Source organism: Danio rerio, chromosome 4, assembly GCF_052040795.2.
Source record: "Danio rerio strain M-AB ecotype USA chromosome 4, GRCz13ab, whole genome shotgun sequence".
Classification (NCBI taxonomy): Eukaryota; Metazoa; Chordata; class Actinopteri; order Cypriniformes; family Danionidae; genus Danio; species Danio rerio.
In genome coordinates, this window is record NC_141024.2 from 25,901,522 (window position 1) to 25,922,985 (window position 21,464).

The 21,464-nt window shown below is 30.7% G+C and overlaps 2 protein-coding genes across 11 annotated transcripts in view; one reads left to right on the forward strand and one right to left on the reverse strand.

Moving 5' to 3' along the window:
- tmem110l (transmembrane protein 110, like) overlaps nt 1-21,464 on the reverse strand; it is a 211,658-nt gene that overhangs the window by 45,645 nt on the left and 144,549 nt on the right. For all 6 annotated transcript variants that reach the window (XM_087246218.2, XM_087246221.2, XM_087246220.2 and 3 more), the window contains one exon: nt 16,547-16,625. The gene's annotated coding sequence lies outside the window, so the exon portion shown is untranslated. The remainder of the gene's footprint in view (nt 1-16,546; nt 16,626-21,464) is intronic.
- sfmbt2 (Scm like with four mbt domains 2) overlaps nt 1-21,464 on the forward strand; it is a 78,129-nt gene that overhangs the window by 11,822 nt on the left and 44,843 nt on the right. For 2 of the 5 annotated variants that reach the window (XR_015942426.1, XM_087248293.2), the window contains exons 2-4: nt 3,497-3,594; nt 5,455-5,695; nt 16,536-16,556. Coding sequence is in view for 3 of the 5 variants with exons in the window: in XM_087248293.2 (XP_087104419.2) it covers nt 3,502-3,594; nt 5,455-5,695; nt 16,536-16,556 (355 nt within the window). In the remaining 2 variants the exon portion in view is untranslated. Of the gene's footprint in view, nt 1-1,582; nt 2,418-2,456; nt 3,595-5,454; nt 5,696-16,535; nt 16,557-21,464 lie in introns of those variants that run through there. The other 3 variants (XR_015942427.1, XM_087248294.2, XM_088649976.1) reach the window with 2 other exon arrangements.

A 21,464-nucleotide genomic window follows, 5' to 3' on the forward strand; every position in this document is an offset into this window, starting at 1 on the left:
AAAAAGTAATTTCTACATGTACCTTTTGCATTTAGTCTTAGCTAGCACTATAAAGCATTATGCATGCAGAAACGAAAAGTAAATTTGTTTGCATTATTATTACTATTCGCATTATAAAAATTTATGTGTAAATACATTCATAATAGATTGTTGATTGGACATATTCTGAAGGTAATGTTTAATAGTTTTCTGATTCATTGAAGAAGTTATTATATTGTATATAATATATGTAAATGGATACATTTAATAAATTTATTTTTACTGCCGTGTAACCTTTGCAATAAGATTTAGCCTGAGCTTGCTTTGTGTTATTATGATTGCATGTTAAATCCAGCTAAACAATGCAGAAAATCAGTTTGTTTTGGGAGTGATCTGTCTACTGTATGAATGAATAGTCATAAACTTTAACTTCATAAACTTATATAAAATGGGCTGTCAAAATAGAGAGAGAAAAAACTAAATATACAGTGCTCAGCATTTACTATATACGAACACCCCTCACAAAACTATCTATTAAATTTATATTTTCAGTAGGAAGCTATACAATATTATATTTGTAAATGTACTTTAGTTTAGGCAGTACTGAAGCCAAATCTGGAGCTAATCTAAAAAAATAACTTATGATTATGGTCCAAAAACTAGTATACCCAAATATGTGTTATAGAAAAATATTAAATACAAATTTAAAAAAAAAGGAAAAATCAAGAGAAGCCCTTGAATTTAGAGTGAATAATGTATAAAAATAAACAAATAGTAAGCATAAATAATTACAATACAGCAAAGACAAAAGAACAATAATTATTAATAAACAACTAATCAGAAATTAAAAAATATAAAAAGTCAGATGTAAAACAACACTGTTTTTGTGCCCAAATTCACTTGAAATGACTTTAAAAAGTTTGTCAATGATAAATGTTTACTCTATTATGGTTATAATTTAGTGGTGCTGAAAAATAACAATCCCAACTCAACGTTGCATATTCTGCATTATGACTACTGTGGACACACACAATGCAATATTGATGTTGAAACAATATATTGCGCATATTATATATATATATATATATATATATATATATATATATATATATATATATATATATATATATATATATATATATATATATATATATAGTTTAAAAAAAGTTTTGTCAAGTGTATAAGAGTGTGTTTCTGACTAATTCTGCACTTATGGAAATACTCTAAATTTACAGACCATCATATGTTGTTTGTTTAGTCATAATATGAAGTGCTGTTTTTTCTCAGTTGAGTCATTTATATTTATGTAGTAGGCTATTTACTGTACATTAAGCATTTGTTGTGTAAATACATTCATACCACTTTAAACTGCTTGTTCATAACATTTTGTTGGTGACATTTAATAGTTATATGATTGATTGAACAGCTATTACAACTAAATATCGTTGAACCAACTAGTATATATAACTAGATAAATTCAGTAAGGAAATTATAAAAAAATACTCTAAAAAAATATGACTTTTGGGCCAAATATTATACTCAGTTGAAGTCAGAATACTTAGCCCCCTTTGAATTTTTGAATTTTTATTTTTTCATTTTTAAATATTTAAATATTTTTTATTTTTAAATATGTTTAACAGAGCAAGGAAACTTTCACAGTATGTCTGATAATATTTTTTTTCTTTTGGAGAAAGTCTTATTTGTTGTATTTCATCTAGTATAAAAGCAGTTTTTTGTTTTTTAAACCATTTTAAGGTTAAAAATTTTAGCCCCTTTAAGATTTATTTATTTTTGATAGTCTACAGAACAAACCATCGTTATACAATAACTTGCCTAGTTAACCCATTAACCTAGTTAAGCCTTTAAATGTCACTTTAAGCTTTATAGAAGTGTCTGGAATAATATCTAGTCAAATATTGTTTACTTTTATCAAGACAGATTTTATTAGAAATGTGTTAAAAAATATTCTCTTCGTTAAACAGAAATTGGGGGGAAAATAAACAGGGGGAAGAAAAATTCTGACTTCAACTGTATTTCTACATTTTATTTTTGCTATGGTGTGATTAGGGTAGTTGTTGATAATTATATTTGTAGATGTTACTTGAGTTAATAGGAATGTTTTTTTTCCACTATGTCAAAGTCTTCAGAAAGTAAGAGCAATGTGGAATGTTTACCCACCATGTCCTTGGGTTAGATTGAATGAGGGTTTCATCTTGAATCGTTTAAAGTTTTTTCTTTTAAGTGAACAAGTCATAAGCAATGAATAGACTTCCCCACACATTTGATTTTTTTAGAAGATGAAACAGATGACTCATAGCATAAATGAGCTAATGTAAAACCTGAAGTCAATGGAGTGTTTATTACTGTAATAATGCTATGAGATTAGCTTTTTAGTCAAGTTAGTAAGCTGAAGAGCGAGAGAGAGAGAGAGAGAGAGAGTGAGAGAGAGAGAGAGTGAGAGAGAGAGAGAGAGAGAGAGAGAGAGAGAGAGAGAGAGAGAGAGAGAGGGAGATGTGGGAGAAAAGGGAATGCTGCACTTGCAAGTTTATGAATATTTCTTGTGTTTGCTCATCAAAACGCTTCAGTGCATTTGCGTCACCCTGCAAAATTAGTGAAGTGGATGACAGATTACTTTTTAAAATCCATGTGAAATCCAAATTTACAGTATTTATTTCACTAGTGCACATTGTTGTTCTTTAGGTGAAAAAATAAAGAAGTGAGTTCAGTAAAAAAAAGTTTGTTTTGCTAAACTTCAATCAAAGTCTGAACATTTGCTTCTGTGTTTGTAGTGCTGGTTCTTCTCTGATGACGTCAGTTTGATGTCAGTTTAATATTCTTAACTAGAGGTGCATTTCCCAAAAAACGAAATATGCATCATTTGGGAAAAGAACTATGTAGTGACGAGTTTTTCCCAAAACCATTATTGTTTTGTTGCAGATCCATCGTTTGAGCCACGTTAGTTATAACGTGAAAACGTCCATAATGATGCTTTAAACGGGGTAGAGTAACAAGTTTTTTAGAGAAAAAGCCCAATATTTTTTGTGCATATTATATTGCTTCACACACACACATTCAATAATAATGTCACAGTACTCCGTGTTTTTGCAGTTACACATAATTTATAATGGTATCGTTTAAAAAAAAAACATACACTTTGACAGCCAATTTTAAAAGTGTGCCCCCAGAACAACAGTTGTCATGTATGCAAATAAGCGGCCAAAGTGCATACAAAGTCTTTGGTTTTTAGTTGAAAATGATCCACAAATCTTTCTATAGTAGAAGTGATGTTATATTTTGCACACTATAGCAATAGTGATATTGTGGATTAAGAATTTTGTACATTTTGCAATGACACACAAAACCCAGCTATTTAGAAATGGCTTCATGTACTTGCACGGAATAGGTTTCATTTATGTTTCATCATAATATCTAGCCACAATACATGTATGAAAAAAACAACAAGAAATTTTAATATGCTGACACAAACTTATTTGCTCTGTCTCTCTCTCTCTTCTAGCAAGCATGGATTGTGGAGAAGAGGAGGTAGATTTCAACTGGGAAGAATATCTTGAGGATACTGGAGCCACTGCTGCCCCTCACACTTCATTTAGACATGTGAGAGCTCGCGCACTCACACACAATTCTTTTAATAAATGAATATAAAAGTATGCATATCTACTTTTGAATTTTGAGAGTGTTTAAACAAAAGAGAAAAGTGTGAAAATGTTATTGTCTGTCTGAGAAAAGTGTATAAAGTGTGTAGTGAGGGGTTTACGGCCTAAAAACATCTATAATTGTATAAAACAAAGCTGACTACTTTACTATTTCACCTATTGCGGGTTATTTTTAGAATGTAACTGACGCAAATAATGCGGGAACGGTGTATATAAACATTCTATTAGTAACATCTCTAGAGAATTTGTCATCTCAAACTACAATGAAATGTACCCAGATAAACATGTTTTATGTTTTGGAAAAATGCAGGCAGAGGCACATAATTTTATTGAGCCTGGTTACTAAAAAGGAGAAGGGATGCACATTGTCCCAATCTGCAATTCTATTTCAGTGATGTCAAATTGAGTTACACTTTGTAAAGAATAAACGTTATAAAGAATAAACTTTATAAATAAAAAAGTTTCCTCAGCATGTTAAAATTATTTCTTAAGGATCATGTAACATTGGAGTAATAATGCTGAAAATTCTGTTTTTACATCATTGGAAGAACGTATATTTTCGATTGTATTAAAATAAAAACTGATTTTAATAAACTGTAATATTTCCCAACTTGAAAGTTTTAGTCAAATGTTTGGATTATAAATGCAGCCTTGGTGACCATAAAAAACTTTTTAAACAATCAATCAATCAATTAATCAATCAATCAATCAATAATTTTTAATCATCAATAAATCACCAATTAATTAATTTAATAGTCATTCATCGATACATTTTTTGATTATTTATTAATTCTTTAATCAATCAAACATGCTGTCCCCAAACCCTTGAATGAATATTTGCTGTTAATTTTGACAAAAAATAAATAAATAAATAAAGCTCACTGTAAAAACCACACAATTGGACTGGTTCCAACAAGGGCACATTATTGTGTTTCATTTTCAACATTATGAGCAACGTTACAAATACAACCAGGACAACATGAAATACAGGTTAGGTTTGATACTGAGTTGGGCTGCTACTGAAATGTTGATCGAAAAATTTGGGTCAATAAGTAAAACCATTTGAGACATGTACAAAAAAACAAAAACAAGCTGACTTTAGTTCAATTTAGATCAATGGTCGCCAGCCTTTTTTAGTCCAAGATCCCTTACCTCTGCCTTGCTGAAAGGCAAGATCTACCCATTAAAAATATATATATATAAATAAAAAAAATATAAAAAAAAAAACTTGGCAGAAAAATCGAGCTACACTTTTCATTTGTGTTTCCAGCTTTAGACCTTTAATATAATTTTTTAACTATGTAAAAAAACTGGTTCAGCGTACTTTCAACTCTCAACTACTTTTACAATCTGTGACAATGCACCTGTATGACATATGGAGTGGTAAAATGCAGTAATTAAACCATATGAGGTGTCTGTAAACAAAAAAAAACTCTTAATTATTATTTTATTTGGAAGTGGATAAAATCCCTCAAGGTTTTCATAAAACTATTAAACAACACCTATTCATGTCTTAGGGCAATTTTGGGTGACACTTTAGATCACAATTCAAGCTATTAACTACTAGCTAATTACTTGCATATTAGATATTAATGTTTATTAGTAGTTATAAAGTATGATCTTGTTCTGCATCACTAATTCTATTCAAAACCTAAATCCAACTTCTAACTTACTGTCTATTAATTGTTTTATGTTCAATCAACTTAAAATGGTAAAAACCACTGTGTATGTCCATATTTTACTCGAAGTTCGATTAAAACAACCCAGCCTTTAACATCATCCCATCTGATTGTACATACAGGTGGAGCTCAGTCTTCAGAGCAGTTTTCAGCCAGGAATGAAGCTAGAAGTGGCCAATAAAGGCACCGTGGACACATACTGGGTGGCCACCATCATAACCACATGTGGTCAGCTGCTACTGTTACGCTACTGTGGCTATGGTGAAGACCGCAAGGCTGACTTCTGGTGTGACGTCATGACAGCCGAACTTCATCCAGTCGGCTGGTGTGCGCAAAACGACAAAACACTTCAACCACCGGAAGGTAAGGTGCAAACTAAGTTCGAGAAACACGTCTATTCGAACACAGATAAAGATCATGTTAAAACAGTCCCTCCTCATCTCAACCAATGACATTCAAACACACACACACAAACACACACACATATTTAATCAACAATGCAAAGGGTTTAAATACTTATGTCAATCAAACAAAGAGAGCAGGCGCTTGTGGAAATACACAATGCTCTGGTAGGAATTGTTTGTTAGCACTATGAGATGTCATTGAGTGTAGCATGTGTAACAACTGAAAGGTTTTTAGGTTTTATCTTAAGTGGATTATCTTCTGCCAACGATTGGAATGGTTCTTTGGAACTGGAATGAGGTTACTGTTTTTTTCTGATGAACTATATACACTTTTAACCCTTGTGAATCCATCTTTTTCATTAATTTTTGTGATCATTTTGTCTGTGTTAATGCAGATTTTTTTTTTGCATTTTCAATTCACTTTTAATAATTTGACCTCTTAGAAAAAAAAAATAAAAAAAAAAATTGCTAGGACCTCCAGAACAAAAGTGCCCCCATTTAAAGCTATTAAAATTGCAGTATTTAATTTCAGTGCCATTAAGCTTGCATTCTTTGTTAACAGGCTTCCATTTTACTGGCAACAAAACTTAAAAGTGACATTGTTGGAAATGTTATACTTCTATGATTGCATAAAAAAGGTTAATGGAAAAACCAAAATGCACATACATTTTTATAAATTTGCATAAAAAGTTAGATGCACCACTGAGTAGTGTAAACTGTTTATTCGGTAAGAAAAATGTGTGATGGAAACCACAGTGGAAACATATTTACTGAGTATATTCAGTCATGCGCATGAAAAAGTCATGAAGTTAAAGAAATAATGTGATAACCAAAATGTTGGAAGTGACTATTTTTATGCAATATCATGGGCCCTGATATATAATAAGGCACAACAAGCATTTGGCAAGACTTTTTGCTATTTTCAGACCAGTGCAACCCTAAACTTTACATTTTGCACCACGTTGTTTAAATAGCAAATCCATTTGCTCCACTTTGTGGACTCATGGGTGTGCTGGTCTAAAATAGAGGTGTGTTAAGGTGTATTGTTGGCGCGTTGCTATTTTAAAGAACTGAAATAGACTGCGTCACTGACAATCTAAAAGCAGGTCTATACTCCAGCGCAGAGGGCATTAGTTATGCGCCCATGCAGGTTCAAATGCTTACACATTGCTTAATACACACAGGATGTAAAGCAATTTACAAATATCTTTACATATTTAAAAAATCAAAGGATTAAAACGTTACAAAATTTATTATGTTCTATATATAAATATATAAACCACTACCTCCATGTCTTCTTCATGCCTCCATGCCTTTTTTCAGTTTATTCATGACAATTTGCATTTGTATAATGTTACTATTATTATTAGCAGTATTGTTTATTATAAGCATATTTATAATTGTTTTAATAACAACAAGTTTAGATTTATCTGTCGGGTTTTGGAGATGTCTGCATCACCATATGGGGCAAAAGTACAGGACGTGTGTTTGGAGTTTTCTGAGCACACTTCGTTATTTATTGTTCATTTATTCATTTGCTGGAAATTAGAACTGAATTTAGAATTCGTTTTGAAATGTTTATTTCTACCACACACTGAAAAAAGTTAAAATTTGGCAAGTTTTTACAATGTTTTTATTGAATTAAAGGGATAGTTCAACCAAAATGAAAAATCTGTCAATTTACTCTCCCTTTACTTGTTTTAAACCTGTTTGAGTTTCTTTCTTCTGTTGAACATACAACACGTGCTTTTCATACTATGGAAGTCAATGGCCAGAGGATTTCAAAATATATTCTTCTGTGTTCAACAGAAGAGAGAAAACTCAAAGGATTGGAACCACTTCACAGCGAATAAATAGTAAATAAATATAATTTTGGGGTAAACTGTCTCTTTAAATAATATTTACTTAAGTTATTGTTTGTTGTGTTGTTTTTAATCAATTAAAATTTACTTTGCTATTTAAAGTATTGTTCTGCCATTCAAAGGGGTTTTCCTCTATTACAAATATTAGTAAACAAAAAAGACAATAAATGTATTGTTACAATATATATGATAAGTTTATGATACTAAACAAACATAAATATGTGGTACACAATACACAATTATGTTAACAGTCAATGAATGGATGTGCGATATTGAGTAAAGTACAATTGTAAATTAGTCAGGGAAAGCTAAATGCTCCAAAGCATAATGGAAACACCAGTGTTAGTAAGCTTAGTAGGACTTGCTTGGTTTTTAATCAAATGTAAACATAAGCAATTCCAATTAAAATACAATTTTACGTATAATAGTGGAGTTTATGTTTTAATATCTACGCGCTTGAATAAAGTAAAAACAAACACTTTTTTTCTTCATTTTAATCTTTCCTTTAAAAGTAACTTAATTTTTTAATATAGCATTTTTTTCTAGCCTCACAGAATCATTTTATTAAATCACATGAGCTTCTTAAAAAAAAAAAAAAAAAAAAAAAAAAAAAATATATATATATATATATATATATACATATACAACAGTGTAGTCTTTTAATTATAAATCGACTGAGATGAGAGTATAAGTAACATGAGCACTTTAACATTGATGTTCAAACAATACTGGATCGGATACAAATGAGAACAAGGAGCTTAAATACACATTGATAATGAACTCAAAGGCTGACAGATGAGATTGTTAAATGAATAACTATTGAGCAAATGACTGAAAGGAACACGTGGAAACAGGTCACTGGAGGAACAAGCTAGAAGTGATTGAAAAATAAAATAAACACAGGCTGAATGTGACACCACAAGCAGCAGCAGTTATAATATACTAAAGAAAGAAAGAAAGAAAGAAAGAAAGAAAGAAAGAAAGAAAGAAAGAAAGAAAGAAAGAAGACTTTTAATACAAGTCATCAAATGATTCTTGACCTTAATACGATTATAAGACTTTTGTTAATTATTGTTACACTCAATTTGGTCTGTGATAATCATGTTTTTTTGTTTGTTTGTTTAAAGTGAAAACAAGTAAAGTTTAGGTTAAGGAATGATATATAAGTTGATAAATACAGTAAGTATTGAGCAAATAAATAAATTTACATGGACCACATCTTCAATCTCTTTTTTTTTTATAAATAATTTTTGTGACAAAAAAACACAATATGGCTACTAAAATATAGTACGATATTATGTTATCGATTGCAGTTTTGTTCAAAATCAAGACCAGAAAAAGGGGATTTTTAATGATCTGTGCTTGGTAGCTGACTAAACTGATCCGTTATTCATGTGAATTATGCTCCTACACTTGTTTTTTTTTTTTTTTATAACAGCGTATCATTAAATAATATTTATCCAACTATTCAGGGTATATGCAGGAATCCTAAAAGGTCATTTCAATACCTTTCAAAGACTTTTCAAAGACCTTCTCAGAATATTTTAAGACGTTATCGCCACTTTAGGTTTTAATCAGTATCAAACCTTTAACTTAATAAACAGTTGTTAATAAACAGTTGTAGTTAAATAAATCAATGAAGTACAACCACGCAACAGAACTAAAATAAGCTCAGAAGAAACAAAGCTTGAAAGAATAAATAATGCAGTTGTTTTCTGTGACAGGCTTCAGCCATTGTTTAAGCTCGTCTTTCTCCAACCAGGGTTACACAAACTTACATTTTCCCATTTTGCTGTCTGTTTTGCCCTATGGTTTTGCTATACAATATGTAGAGAGCATCACATCACCTTCCTGTGTTTGTTGCAAATTACGTGACTTCAAGCACGCCATTGGTAACATTAGGAGGAAAATAAATATATTTATACTTTTTTTGGGGAGTCAAAATCTTTGGACAATGCTTGAACTAATTTTAAGACGTTGTAAAAAACACGATTAAGACTTTAATACCTTTTAAGGGCCTTAATTGTCTTATAATTATTTTATTCTGGCTAGAACAAAATCATTTAATTTATTTTTTAAAACAAATTTTGGAGTCAAAATTATTAGCCCCCTTTAGAAATTTTTTTTTGCCTACAGAACAAACCACTGTTGTCAAATGACTTGCCTAATCAACCTAATTAACATAGTTAAGCCTTTAAATGACACTTTAAACTGAATGCTATTATCTTGAAAATGACTAATAAAATATTATTTACTGTCATCATGCGCAAGACAAAATAATTTAGATATTAGAAGTTAGTTACTAAAGCTATCATATTTAAAAATGTGCTCATAAAAACTTCTCTTCATTAAAGAGCAATCGGAAACTATTTGAAAAAAGTTCTAATTTAATAATTGGGCCTAAAATGACTGTACAAGGGTGTAGATTCCCTCTTGACATTGGTGGGGACATACATCACTAGAGTGCATGCATTGAAACAGCACAAATTATGTTTTGCACTTTTATAAACATAATTAAAGTACTTAATAATATAAAATAAACAGTTAATAATACAAACAACAATCTCGTCCCATGCTGCAAAAGTCAATTTATGTGATTTTATTGCAGTCGGGCTTTGAGGAGGTATGAATGTAGAGAGATTTAGAGAGGTGTGTGACACAATTTAACTGTTTTATCCCGGTTACTGTTTTTCATAATCATGCAGGCCAAAATCAAAACTGAATTTTAATTAATTGCACTGCCTTGGTTAATAGTATTATGGTGAACTTGTAGCGAACTTGAGTTGGTGCATAGGTTAAGAGCTGATGGAGCATTACTTTATTTTGATGTCGATTAAAGTATTGGTAGGGGCATTTCAGTAATTGGTGGATATTGGTGGGGACATTTCCCCCTGGTCCATGCCAAATCTACACCATTTTAACTGTACAACTTCAACTTTTAGGGTTACATAAAAAAAAAATATTATTAAATTCATAAATTCATGTTTAATCCAAAAATACAATGCCATATATAACTGACTTAAAGAAGAACAGGTTATAACAGGTTACAGTGTCATGATCTTCTCCAAACCCAGCATTCACTAAAGATTATAGGTCTTAACATCTGTGAGAGCCAGTTCACAAAAAACAAGTAATGGTTCCGGTAGCTTGATCATTTGTTAAACCCTTCAGAGAAGAATCTGGCCATACCAGTTTCGCTCATATTAGAAAAGATTATTTAGTCTTGAACCAGAAAGATAATGTGTTAAGAGAAAGTGTTATTTTAAACTTTAACAACAATAACAAGCAATGCTGACCTTGAGGTTTGGCACAATATTAACATAAACGCAAATTGTTTCAACATGTCTTATGTAAGTTGGTTTGGCGACGACGTGTGAATATATTGTGTAAAGGGCCTTTCGCATCAGGCGCAATATCTATGAACATAACAATTTAAAAATAATAATTCTTAAAAAAAACGTTCTGGGTGTTAAACAACAGTAAAGTTCAGACCCAAGCAATATCAAGAAAGATATTGAGAAACTATATCTTTGGGATCACTTTCATTCATTTCATTATTTTTTTTCCTGACAGCCGGTCAGAATCTATTAGAATTTTAAAGGGTTTTTAAAGGAATTTTAAGGGTTAGTTCACCCAAAAAAAGTCAAATCAAAAGCGCCACATTTGATTTGACTTGAATATGAATCATTTTGAAAAGTTTTTGTCTGAAACAGGTATGCCTGTACAGACATCTTTATGATCCGCCCATGCATGATCATAGGAATAAACAACACAATCTCACGCTAATTTGTAACTTTTTTATGTAGTGGCTAATTCGAATGAATTCGTACAATCTAATTCATACAATTTATTACGATTTGCTCATCACCCAATGACGGTTGGGGTTAGAGGTGGTGTTTGGTGCCACGCCTCTTTTTTAAAATCGTACAAATTCATACAAATTAGCCACTTAACTGCCAAAACATAAAATACTTATATTTTCTCATGAGATCAGGCTGGCATAACCAGATGAGCAATAAATCTTGGCTAGAAATTGCAACAGCCGTGGGAAAGGAGAAAAGTTTTTGCAAAAGATTGGAAAAACCTGAGGGATATGTTTAGTCAAACCAAAAAGAAGGGTCATGGCAAAAGTGGAGACACGGGTAGTTTTAATATTAAAGAAAATGTTTTTACACCATCCATAGGTTTTACACATGTATATATTACAATTTTGGGTAACACTTTACAATAAGGTTCATTAGTTAATGCATTTACTAACATGAACTAATCATGCACAACACATGTACAGCATTTATTAATCATAATTGAATATTTACTAATGCATTATTAACATCCAAGTCCATGGTTTTTAACATTAGTTAATGCACCATGAGTTAACATGAACTAAAAATGAGCTACTGTATTTTCATTAACTAACGTTAACTAACATGAACAAATACGGTAGTAAATGTATTGTTCATTGTTTGTTCATGTTAGTAAATGCATTAATTAACATTAACTAATGAACCTTATTGTAAAGTGTGACCCAATTTTGAATTTAATAGTTACAGAACTATTATTTCTTTGATATCTGGAAAAGAAAACCTATCGGTTAACAATATACTGATGCCCTGTTTCTCTAGGCTTCATTGGTGCATGGTCTGGAATGCTGAACCATTATTGCCTTTTTAGCATATAAGTAGATGTCAGAAACTAGCCAGACAGTAATGTGTCATTTGTGGAGCGGGCTAAATAAAAAAAATAAAAGTAAAACTGTTCAAGATATGAACAAAAGCAAGTGATGCATCAAAATTTGATTTAAAAAAAATCTTGAATGGTTATAATATTCTTTATACTTATTAAAATAATGAATAAAAATAAATAGTTTAAAAATCTTCAATAATATTAATGATATGACGTAGTTCCGGAAATTTCCTGATTGCTTGATTTAACTGCCCCCTGTCGTTTTAAAGAATATCGCAATCACAAACGAGTCAAGTATAAAAGCCTCGTCTGTTTCGTGAGGTGCACACGCAGTCGAAAGTATAAATCTCCCGACTCATTCAAAGCTCAGAAAAACATGAAATCACATCCTCTAAACAAACCATTTCCCTTCAGTGATTCAATCGTAAATAATCAATCTGCGAGATTGTTGCGCACACATAAAACAAGAATAATGACTTTAAAAATTTTCCCCCTCAGTGTCAGTATAGGGGCATGTTCATTTGTGTAATGCTTGCTGTTATAATCACGAATATTTTCTTTCTCTAAAGGTCCTGTGAAGTGCTTTGAAATGTGCATTTTTGTTCCATGTTTGACATAATTTTAAATTTAACATGTTGACAGGGTGGGACATGATTGTATGCTCCTACCATTTTAAAAGGACAGCCAATAGTGTTTTGTTTTTTATCATTGCTCTGCCCGTGAGAGGGACTGAGCTGGAGCGCATCAAATAAAAAAAGCTAATGAAAATCATTGAGAAGGGGGTGGGGCATGTCAGATAGTAAAGAGCATAGGATTGGTCAAAAGATTTGATGAGAAACTGAAGTATAAAGTGATGTCAAAAAAATACATTTAGGCGGAAGTAAAAAATGCGAGTTTGAATGATTATTTTTTCTAAATGTGAATTTTGTCACCATTTTAGAGCAGAATAGCTTATACATATTCTAAATATAGACTAACAGCGATACTAGCATCTAAAAAATATTTAGATATCATTGGGACTTTAAATGTACATAAAGTAAAGCACTGTAAGTTTACGTGTAAGTGCAGTTTTGTACATCATACAGAAGACAACATTTGAAGTGAATCATCACCTTATACAACAAAGTTTGAAAAATGGCCAGTGTTGACCTGGGATAATTTACAAAAAAACATTTTGATTCACTTGGAATGTTGACTACGGTGTGATGTGAAGATTTCATCTTTCTAGTCCAAAGTCAAAATTATAACAAATAATAAATGAAAATCTAAATTCTTGTTTGTTTTTCCTTAAACAAACAAAATTATCTTCGTAATAATTGTTCTTAAGATTATTTTGCTTGTTTTAAGGAAAAAAAAATCACTTAAATTTGAATGGAAACAATTTTTTTACTCGTCTAGAAAATGCTTCTTGATTCAAGAATGTTCAGATATTTGAACTACAGTAGAAACAAGACAAAAATTCTGAGTAAGCATTTTTTAAAATGTAATATAAGTCCGCTTAAGCTTAAAGCTAGTAGGTTAAAGTCCTATTATACTGTCAAGTCTGCTTGCTTTTTTTGTGTGTCTGTGTAAAAAAAAGAGTTTTCAGAAGAACAGATACAATCTGTGTTTGCATTTTCAAGATAAGATGCAGTTTGACAAGTAAACACCATCAATAATCTCTAGAAACCCAAAAAAAACCACATTATATTTCAAGGAAAGTTCTCGTTTCTGTTGAAATAACCTCCAAAATAAAATGGTAATGCTATTTTGCACAAATTATTTGATGGGTGTAGTTTAATTTGGGTTGTGTGTAGTTTACATTGTGGTCAGGAAGACGGGGTGGAGCTTACTTAAATCACTACATTCCCTTTTAATCACAGCCAATAGGCTTTAGTTTACATCACAGCCTGACAAATAATATAAATAAAATTTTTAAACAGATTTACTGGGAAATACAGGAAACAAATGTAATCGTTGACTGATAGCTAAATAATCTCCTTAACTTATTATGATTAGTTAAAATTGTATAAAGTTATAAATATTTTTATGATTCTATTGTAAATTGATTATTTAAAATAAACAATTTATTGAATTTACATGATAGAATTGTTCTACTCAATATATTTCTGCATTTCTGCATTTATTTATTTGAAAACTTAAATGAATAATATTTCAACCTCCATTTAAATTTTTTAAATGAGTCAAAAACAAAAAATAAATAAATTAATAAAATTTGTAAAACATATTAAACACTTTATATATATTTGAAAACCCCTGATTTATATTAAATGATGACATCACTATATATTTGCATAATTCTGCAAAGTATTGCTGTAATGTCATGTGTGCTGACAGCAAATTACCAAATGCCAACACTCCAGTTCTTCAGCATTTAATCAAATGGTTTATGGAAAACTACTGTCATCATAACCCATTTACACTAGCAAAGATCATTTAACTGAGTGCAACAAGAAATATGACTAAATGAAAGGACTCGTGCAAATGTGACTGAACCTCATTAATTAGATTTATAGTGTCTACAAAAGCATTAAAAGAATAGCCGAGAATTAAGGTTGTTTTACCATGTCTGATTGATTTTTTGTGTATGTGTGTGTATGTGCAACTATCATAGGATTGATTTTTAGACCATTAGAATCAAGGCTGCTAGAAGGAATACAGCTGTGGCAGGAAGTTAAAGAGATTTTTTGTAATATTTACGTAATTACCTATTAATCGTATTTTAATAATCTCGACATTAACCTTCATGGTAATTATAATGAGAATTATTTATATTATTCATTAAATTGCATGTCCACTCCCGCCCCAATTCTTAACCCAAACCCTCACATATAAAAATCTAATATATTCAACGTTTGACGAAAAGTCTACTAAAACATTAAGACAAAGGCGGAACATATAGTAGCTACTCCCGTTTTTTAAAAATAAACAGCAATAGCCTTTCGTTTTTATCATAGCTCTAGCAGTAAGAGTTTATTTTGATTTCACAGATGTGATTAAAAAAACAGTCTAAAGTGATTAAAAACAGTAAATGTAGCACAACAAAACAAAATATTAAAACAATCACGATTCCATATTACCTAACAAATAAATAAAGAAATATGATTAAAATATAAAAATGAATTAAAAAAACAAACTTTAAAAATAAAAAAATAAAAAGTACGAGGTGACATCAGAAAAAAATCATTCATTATTTTGGTGGAAGTGAGAAACTGCAAATTTTTAATACTTTTATGTTTTTAAATGTGAACTTTGACATTGTATTGGAGCCGTCTGGCTTGCAGACAACGTATTTATATTGATACTAACAATCAAACACCTTTATTTTTTCACTTTCACATTTCAATGCGATTAAAAGTTTTCGGTTGTACATTAAAGTTAGGTAAAAGGGGTCACACTTTACAATAAGGATGCATTAATGTATTTACTAACATGAACAATACAGCATTTATTAATCAGAGTTGAGCATTTACAAATGCTTTATTAAAATACAAATTCTTGCTTTTTAACATTAGTGCACCGTGAGTTAAGAATGAACAATTTCATTTACATTAAATAATGTTAACAAAGATAAATATTACTGTGGCGAGGGGGCATGGCCGAGAGCCGTGGGAACGGAATGAGGCCGCCGCGTAAGTTGATGCACCTGCGGAGCACACCGGCCTCGAATGCCACGGAAGGAGCTCAGGACTATAAAAGGAGGAACGATGGCAGAGGAAGCCGAGAGAGGACCGCGGCCGGAAATATTTTACTTTTGCTTTCAGTTTGACACGGAGCTGCCGTCCGTTTGTTTTGGTTTAGACGACAGTCTCTGTGAGGAGTTGCCGTTACTGTTATTAATAAATAATTTAAACCTGCGTCGGTTCTCTGCCTCCTTCTTCCCGGCGGCCAAAGGGCCGTGAACTTTATTACAATTACTATTAATATAATGTAATTAATATATTGTTCATTGTTTGTTCATATTAGTAAATGCATTAACTAATACCACCTTAAAGTGTATCTGAAAAATTGGAAGGGCATCTGCTGTGTAAAACATATGCTGGAGAAGTTGGCAGTTGATGATGACCCCTGATGAATAAAGTGACTAAGCTGACAGAAAATGAATGAATAACACTACCTTAAAGCGTAACTGAAAAATGGCTACAGTTTGTAATAATAAATGTCATCAGTAATGTGTGTGTGCGTGTGTGTGTGTGTGTGTTCAGTCAGTGTGTATCTGTTGGTCATCTCTGTTCCTGTGTGTTTATTTCTCAGATAACGTTTACCTCAGAGCAGGTAAGCTGAATCTATTCTCCTCTCTGTCCTCTCCTCTTTCAGACCAAGGGCACTGCTTTGGCTTTAATCCTGTGTAAATCAAAGAAGCAGTCATCATTTACTCACAATCAGGAGAAAAAGACTATGAAGACACATTTTTTTAAATAGGACACTCCTTTCCTTCCTTTAAAACTTGTACACTTCAAAACAATCATGAAGAGATTTAAATATATCAATCAAGTAGGATAGGTGTAAACCTATTATGAATGCATCAAAACAAAATATGTAACCTAGACATAACATTTACATTTAGTCATTTAGCATGCTTTTGTCCAAAGCGACTTGCACTTGAAGCATTTAACAAAAGGAGGCAATACACACAAGAAGCGCTAGTTATACAAAGTAACATTGTGCTCAGAATTTAGTGCTAGAGAAGTATTTCACGTTCCTCTTTCAATGAAACACAAAATGAGAACATCTGGAGAATGTCTAAGCGACTTTAATAAGAGGACAAAATGTACTAAAATTCTTGATTGCGCTTTTTCTATTCTCATTTGTTTGACCTTTATTTTTAATAACTAAATATATTTAAATATATAATAAATATATTTAAGCCTTTATTTAAAAATAAAAAATAAAATAAATAAGATAAAAAATTTAATTATGCTGTTAATTTACACACTCTTAGGCCATCAGTATCTTTTTATATAAATAAATAAATAGGAAAACAAAATGCCAAGGGATAAATTTAATAATAAATTTATTATTATTATTTTTTATTTCATTTTATGTTATTTTATTTTTATCGCTTGCTTGTTTGTTCGTTTTGTTTTGTTTTTGTTTTATTACCTTTTTAGGCCACAGTGTTATAAATACTGTTCAAAGACTGAACATTTAGCTTCATAAGAATATTAACAGACCACAATTATTTTACTTAGTTTCAAACAATTTGTTCGATAAAGGTGTTAACAATTTTACTTAACAATTGGAAGACTGCACACAAGTGCTATGAGCTTCTTTTATTATGTTTTTAATGTTTATTTTGATTATTATATCATTATTAATTATTTGTTAATTATTACTTTATATTTAAATTAAATTAAATTAAAATTAGTAATATATTATTTTATATTATTATTAATTGTCTGTTATTATATAATATTTTTATTTTTATTTAATTTTTAATTTAATTATCTTTTATGTTATTAGCCAGTCCCCAATTCCTTATTTGCATATTTATTTAAATTATTATATATTATTATTAATTGTTTGTTATTTATTTTGTAATTTTTTATTTTATTTTATTTTATTTTATTATTTTTTTATTTTATTTTATCATTTAAGTTTATTATTTGCCAGTTCCCCATTCATTATGTGCATGGGAAAAAAGTGACATTTTCCAAAAGCTTTCCCTTTGTGTTTGATGAAAAAAAAAAGCAGTTTTGTACCTCAGTGTTGAGTAAATGGTGTACACTAAAAATGTGGTAGTTTTGTGCCCAAATCTACGCCCATGTCTGTATGCATGTCTCTCTATCTTATTCTGCTTCTTTCTCCTTTCTCCTCATCCAAAATCACTCTCTTTTACACCGTCTTCCTTTCATTCCTCCACTGTTCTTACATTATCTTCTTCCTTGTTCCTCATGCCTGTTTGCTCAGTTCTATGTGTTAGATTGTGTGTGTGTGTGTGTGTGTGTGTGTGTGTGTGTGTGTGTGTGTGTGTGTGTGTGTGTGTGTGTGTATTTGCATGTATTTGTGTAGCAGGAGACACAGCAAGTAAAGGCAGATTCAGAGGTCGTATGTAAAGCTACTTAGTCTAACATGCTTCACGAGGCACACGCACATGTTTACAGGGTTATTAGCATGGTTATCACATTTATCACCTTCTATAAATTAGTTTTATCTTTAAAAATCATGCATTTGTTGGCTGGCACGTTCACTCAAACAGTTCATCAACATCCTACGCTGCCTGTACTGTCTTTTTTATTATTTAGCATTTAACTATTTATAGTTATGGCCTCTTACCAAACAACTGGCTCATCAAATTATACATTTTTAATTCCATATATAGTTGAAGTCAGAATTATTAGCCCCCCTGTTTATTTTTTCCCTAATTTCTGTTTAACAGAGAGAAGATTTTTTTCAACAGATTTCTAAACATAATAGTTTTAATAACTCGTTTCTAATAACTAATTTATTTATAACTGATTTAATAATTAATCTAACTGATTTGTTTTCTATTTGCCATGATGACAGTAAATAATATTTGACTAGATATTTTTCAAGACACTTCTATACAGCTTAAAAAGACATTTAAAGGCCTGACTAGGTTAATTAGGTTAACTAGGCAGGATAGGGTAATTAGGGAAGTTGTTGTATAATGATGGTTTGTTCTGTAGACAACGAAAAAAAAAATAGCCTACGGAGCTAATAATTTTGACCTAAAAATGTTTTTTTTTTTTTTTTTTTAAAAAACTACTTTTATTCTATCCAAAATAAAACAAAGACTTTCTCCAGAAGAAAAAATATTATCAGACATACTATAAAACATACAGTAATAAATATTTAAAAAAGAAAAAAAGGGGAGACATCACTAATATCACTAATCTATATACATTAATATTAATATACATCTCTAATATATATATATATTAGTGTTGTGCGGATGTCAGTTATATCCACGGGCGCTGCGGATAATCCATGGGTCGGGTGGGTTGGGTTATAAAAAAATACATTATGATTAATTTCGGGTCGGTTGCGGGTGGATGTAGCGAGACATGGCAGTGGACCAGTGAACAAGCAATGAGTGGGCTTTGCTGAATGAAAAGATGAGACACACAAAATAATGGATGAAGCGCAATAGTAGCCTACTGTTCAAACTTTCAGTTAGAGGAGTCATCAGAAGAAAATCTGCTATCGTTCTGGGATAAACAAGATCACTTATTTCCATGACTGCAGCGCCTCGCGAGGAGAATTCGGTGTGAGCGAACGCTTATTCAGTGCAGCTGGCCGCGTTTTGGAGGCGAGGTAGAATCGCCCGAATCCAGGCACAGTAGATGCTATTCTGTTTTTGCACAGTGCAAAGAAAAGGGCCAAGTAAACATAACAGCTGCTGTTTATGTGAAGTGCATGGCACGGTTTTTGTTATCTTGTTCCTGTATCTGTAAAAGCTAATATATCTTATTTTTACTTTATGTATCTATTTGAAAATTAAGAAAATGTTGTCTAAAGACAAACTTTTGTTTTTATAAATAAATGTTCTTTTAAAAACTTTTAAGATTAACGTAATAGGCTATATTACTATCAGAGATGCACAGATTAGCTCACTGAATCTGCTGCTAATATCCACGGTGACCTATCATCATGCCTAAAACAAAGAATTAAATGATTAATTATTATACTATACGTGCGGGTGGGTGGCGGTTGGATGATCAGTATTAAGCCGTGGATTCGGGTGTCATTTCAACTGATCCGCGCATCTCTAATACTGTATATATACCTCACAATATGCAATATGTACTCTAAATTGATTAACTTTATTTCCAATGTAATAAAAACTTAATTGAAATTGTCATTTACTTACATTTAGATTTCATTTTAATTAATTAAAATGTTTTTTTTATTAAAACTGATAAAAAATTTATTTTTTCACTGTTTTGTGTTTTTATATATATATATATATATATATATATATATATATATATATATATATATATATATATATATATATATTATTTATTAAACATTTATTAAAATATATTAGCTTTAATTCATCTTTTAGTTTTACTTTTAGTAATTCGACAAATTTACATACTGTTATTCATATATCATTCAAAATACTTACCTCAAGACATTCGTTTTTGCCCAGAGGTATTCTTAGTTTGTTGTTTGATTTGCATGATATTTTTTCTTTCTACTGAATTGTTTCAATTGAATGTACTAAAAAAAAGTCTGTTAAGGAAACGCAGTGGTGGATTTTGGTTGGCTCTTTGAATTGGCGTCACACACTAAAAGCAGCTTGCATTTTATTACAACAAAACATTTCAAGTTCATTGTACATGACATTTTAATTGTATCCCATTGAAAACATTTAGTTCAGTCAGCTAAATATTGTTTAATTAAACTGTATTGAAATCTTAGGTGCACTAAACTTGAAATGATTTGTTTCAACAAAACAAAGATAACACTGATTCAAAAATTATGATTATGGTTAAAATTAAAATTATTGCTAATCAAACCGTGGGTGCTTATAGTTCCCATAACATATATTGCTACCTTACATTTTAAGGTTGAATCCAATTAAATTAAACACTTACATTAGGCTATATTAAGGCCATGTCCACATAGGTATTTTATATAAAAAATAAATAAATAAAAAAGTTTTCCCTGCTTTCATAAAAAAAAATAAAAAAAATTAAAAAAAAATAATAATTCTGTCCACATGAAAATGCAAAAATGCACTGGAATTCATGGCAAGGACACGCCAAACCAAAAAGAGGCAATAATGACGTTTGCTGAGTTCATAGTAAATAAGGAATTAAGTGTATTTCACAAGTAAATTGCATACAAGTCAATGGAAATGTTTTTAGCGTTTGGTGTGTGTTGCCGTGTTGACCAATCAGAGGAGAAAACAGTGCGCATGCTGATGTCACGAGGTGAAAATTCCAGTTGTGGTGTCCAAACAACCACAGTATACACAAACTTTTGGAAAATTTTCAGCTTGGGTTTTTTAGTTTCAGTCACGTGAAACTGCAAAACTGCATAGAAATATGTGCAGTGTTAAAAATAAGGTTAGGTTTGGTTTATATAATTATACGGATATTAGTATATATATACTAAGTCATAATTATGTAAAAGGTCTTAAAAAAGGGACAAGCTATAACTTTAAAATCTTAATTGTTAGATAAAAGTCGAATAACCCAAGTAAGACAT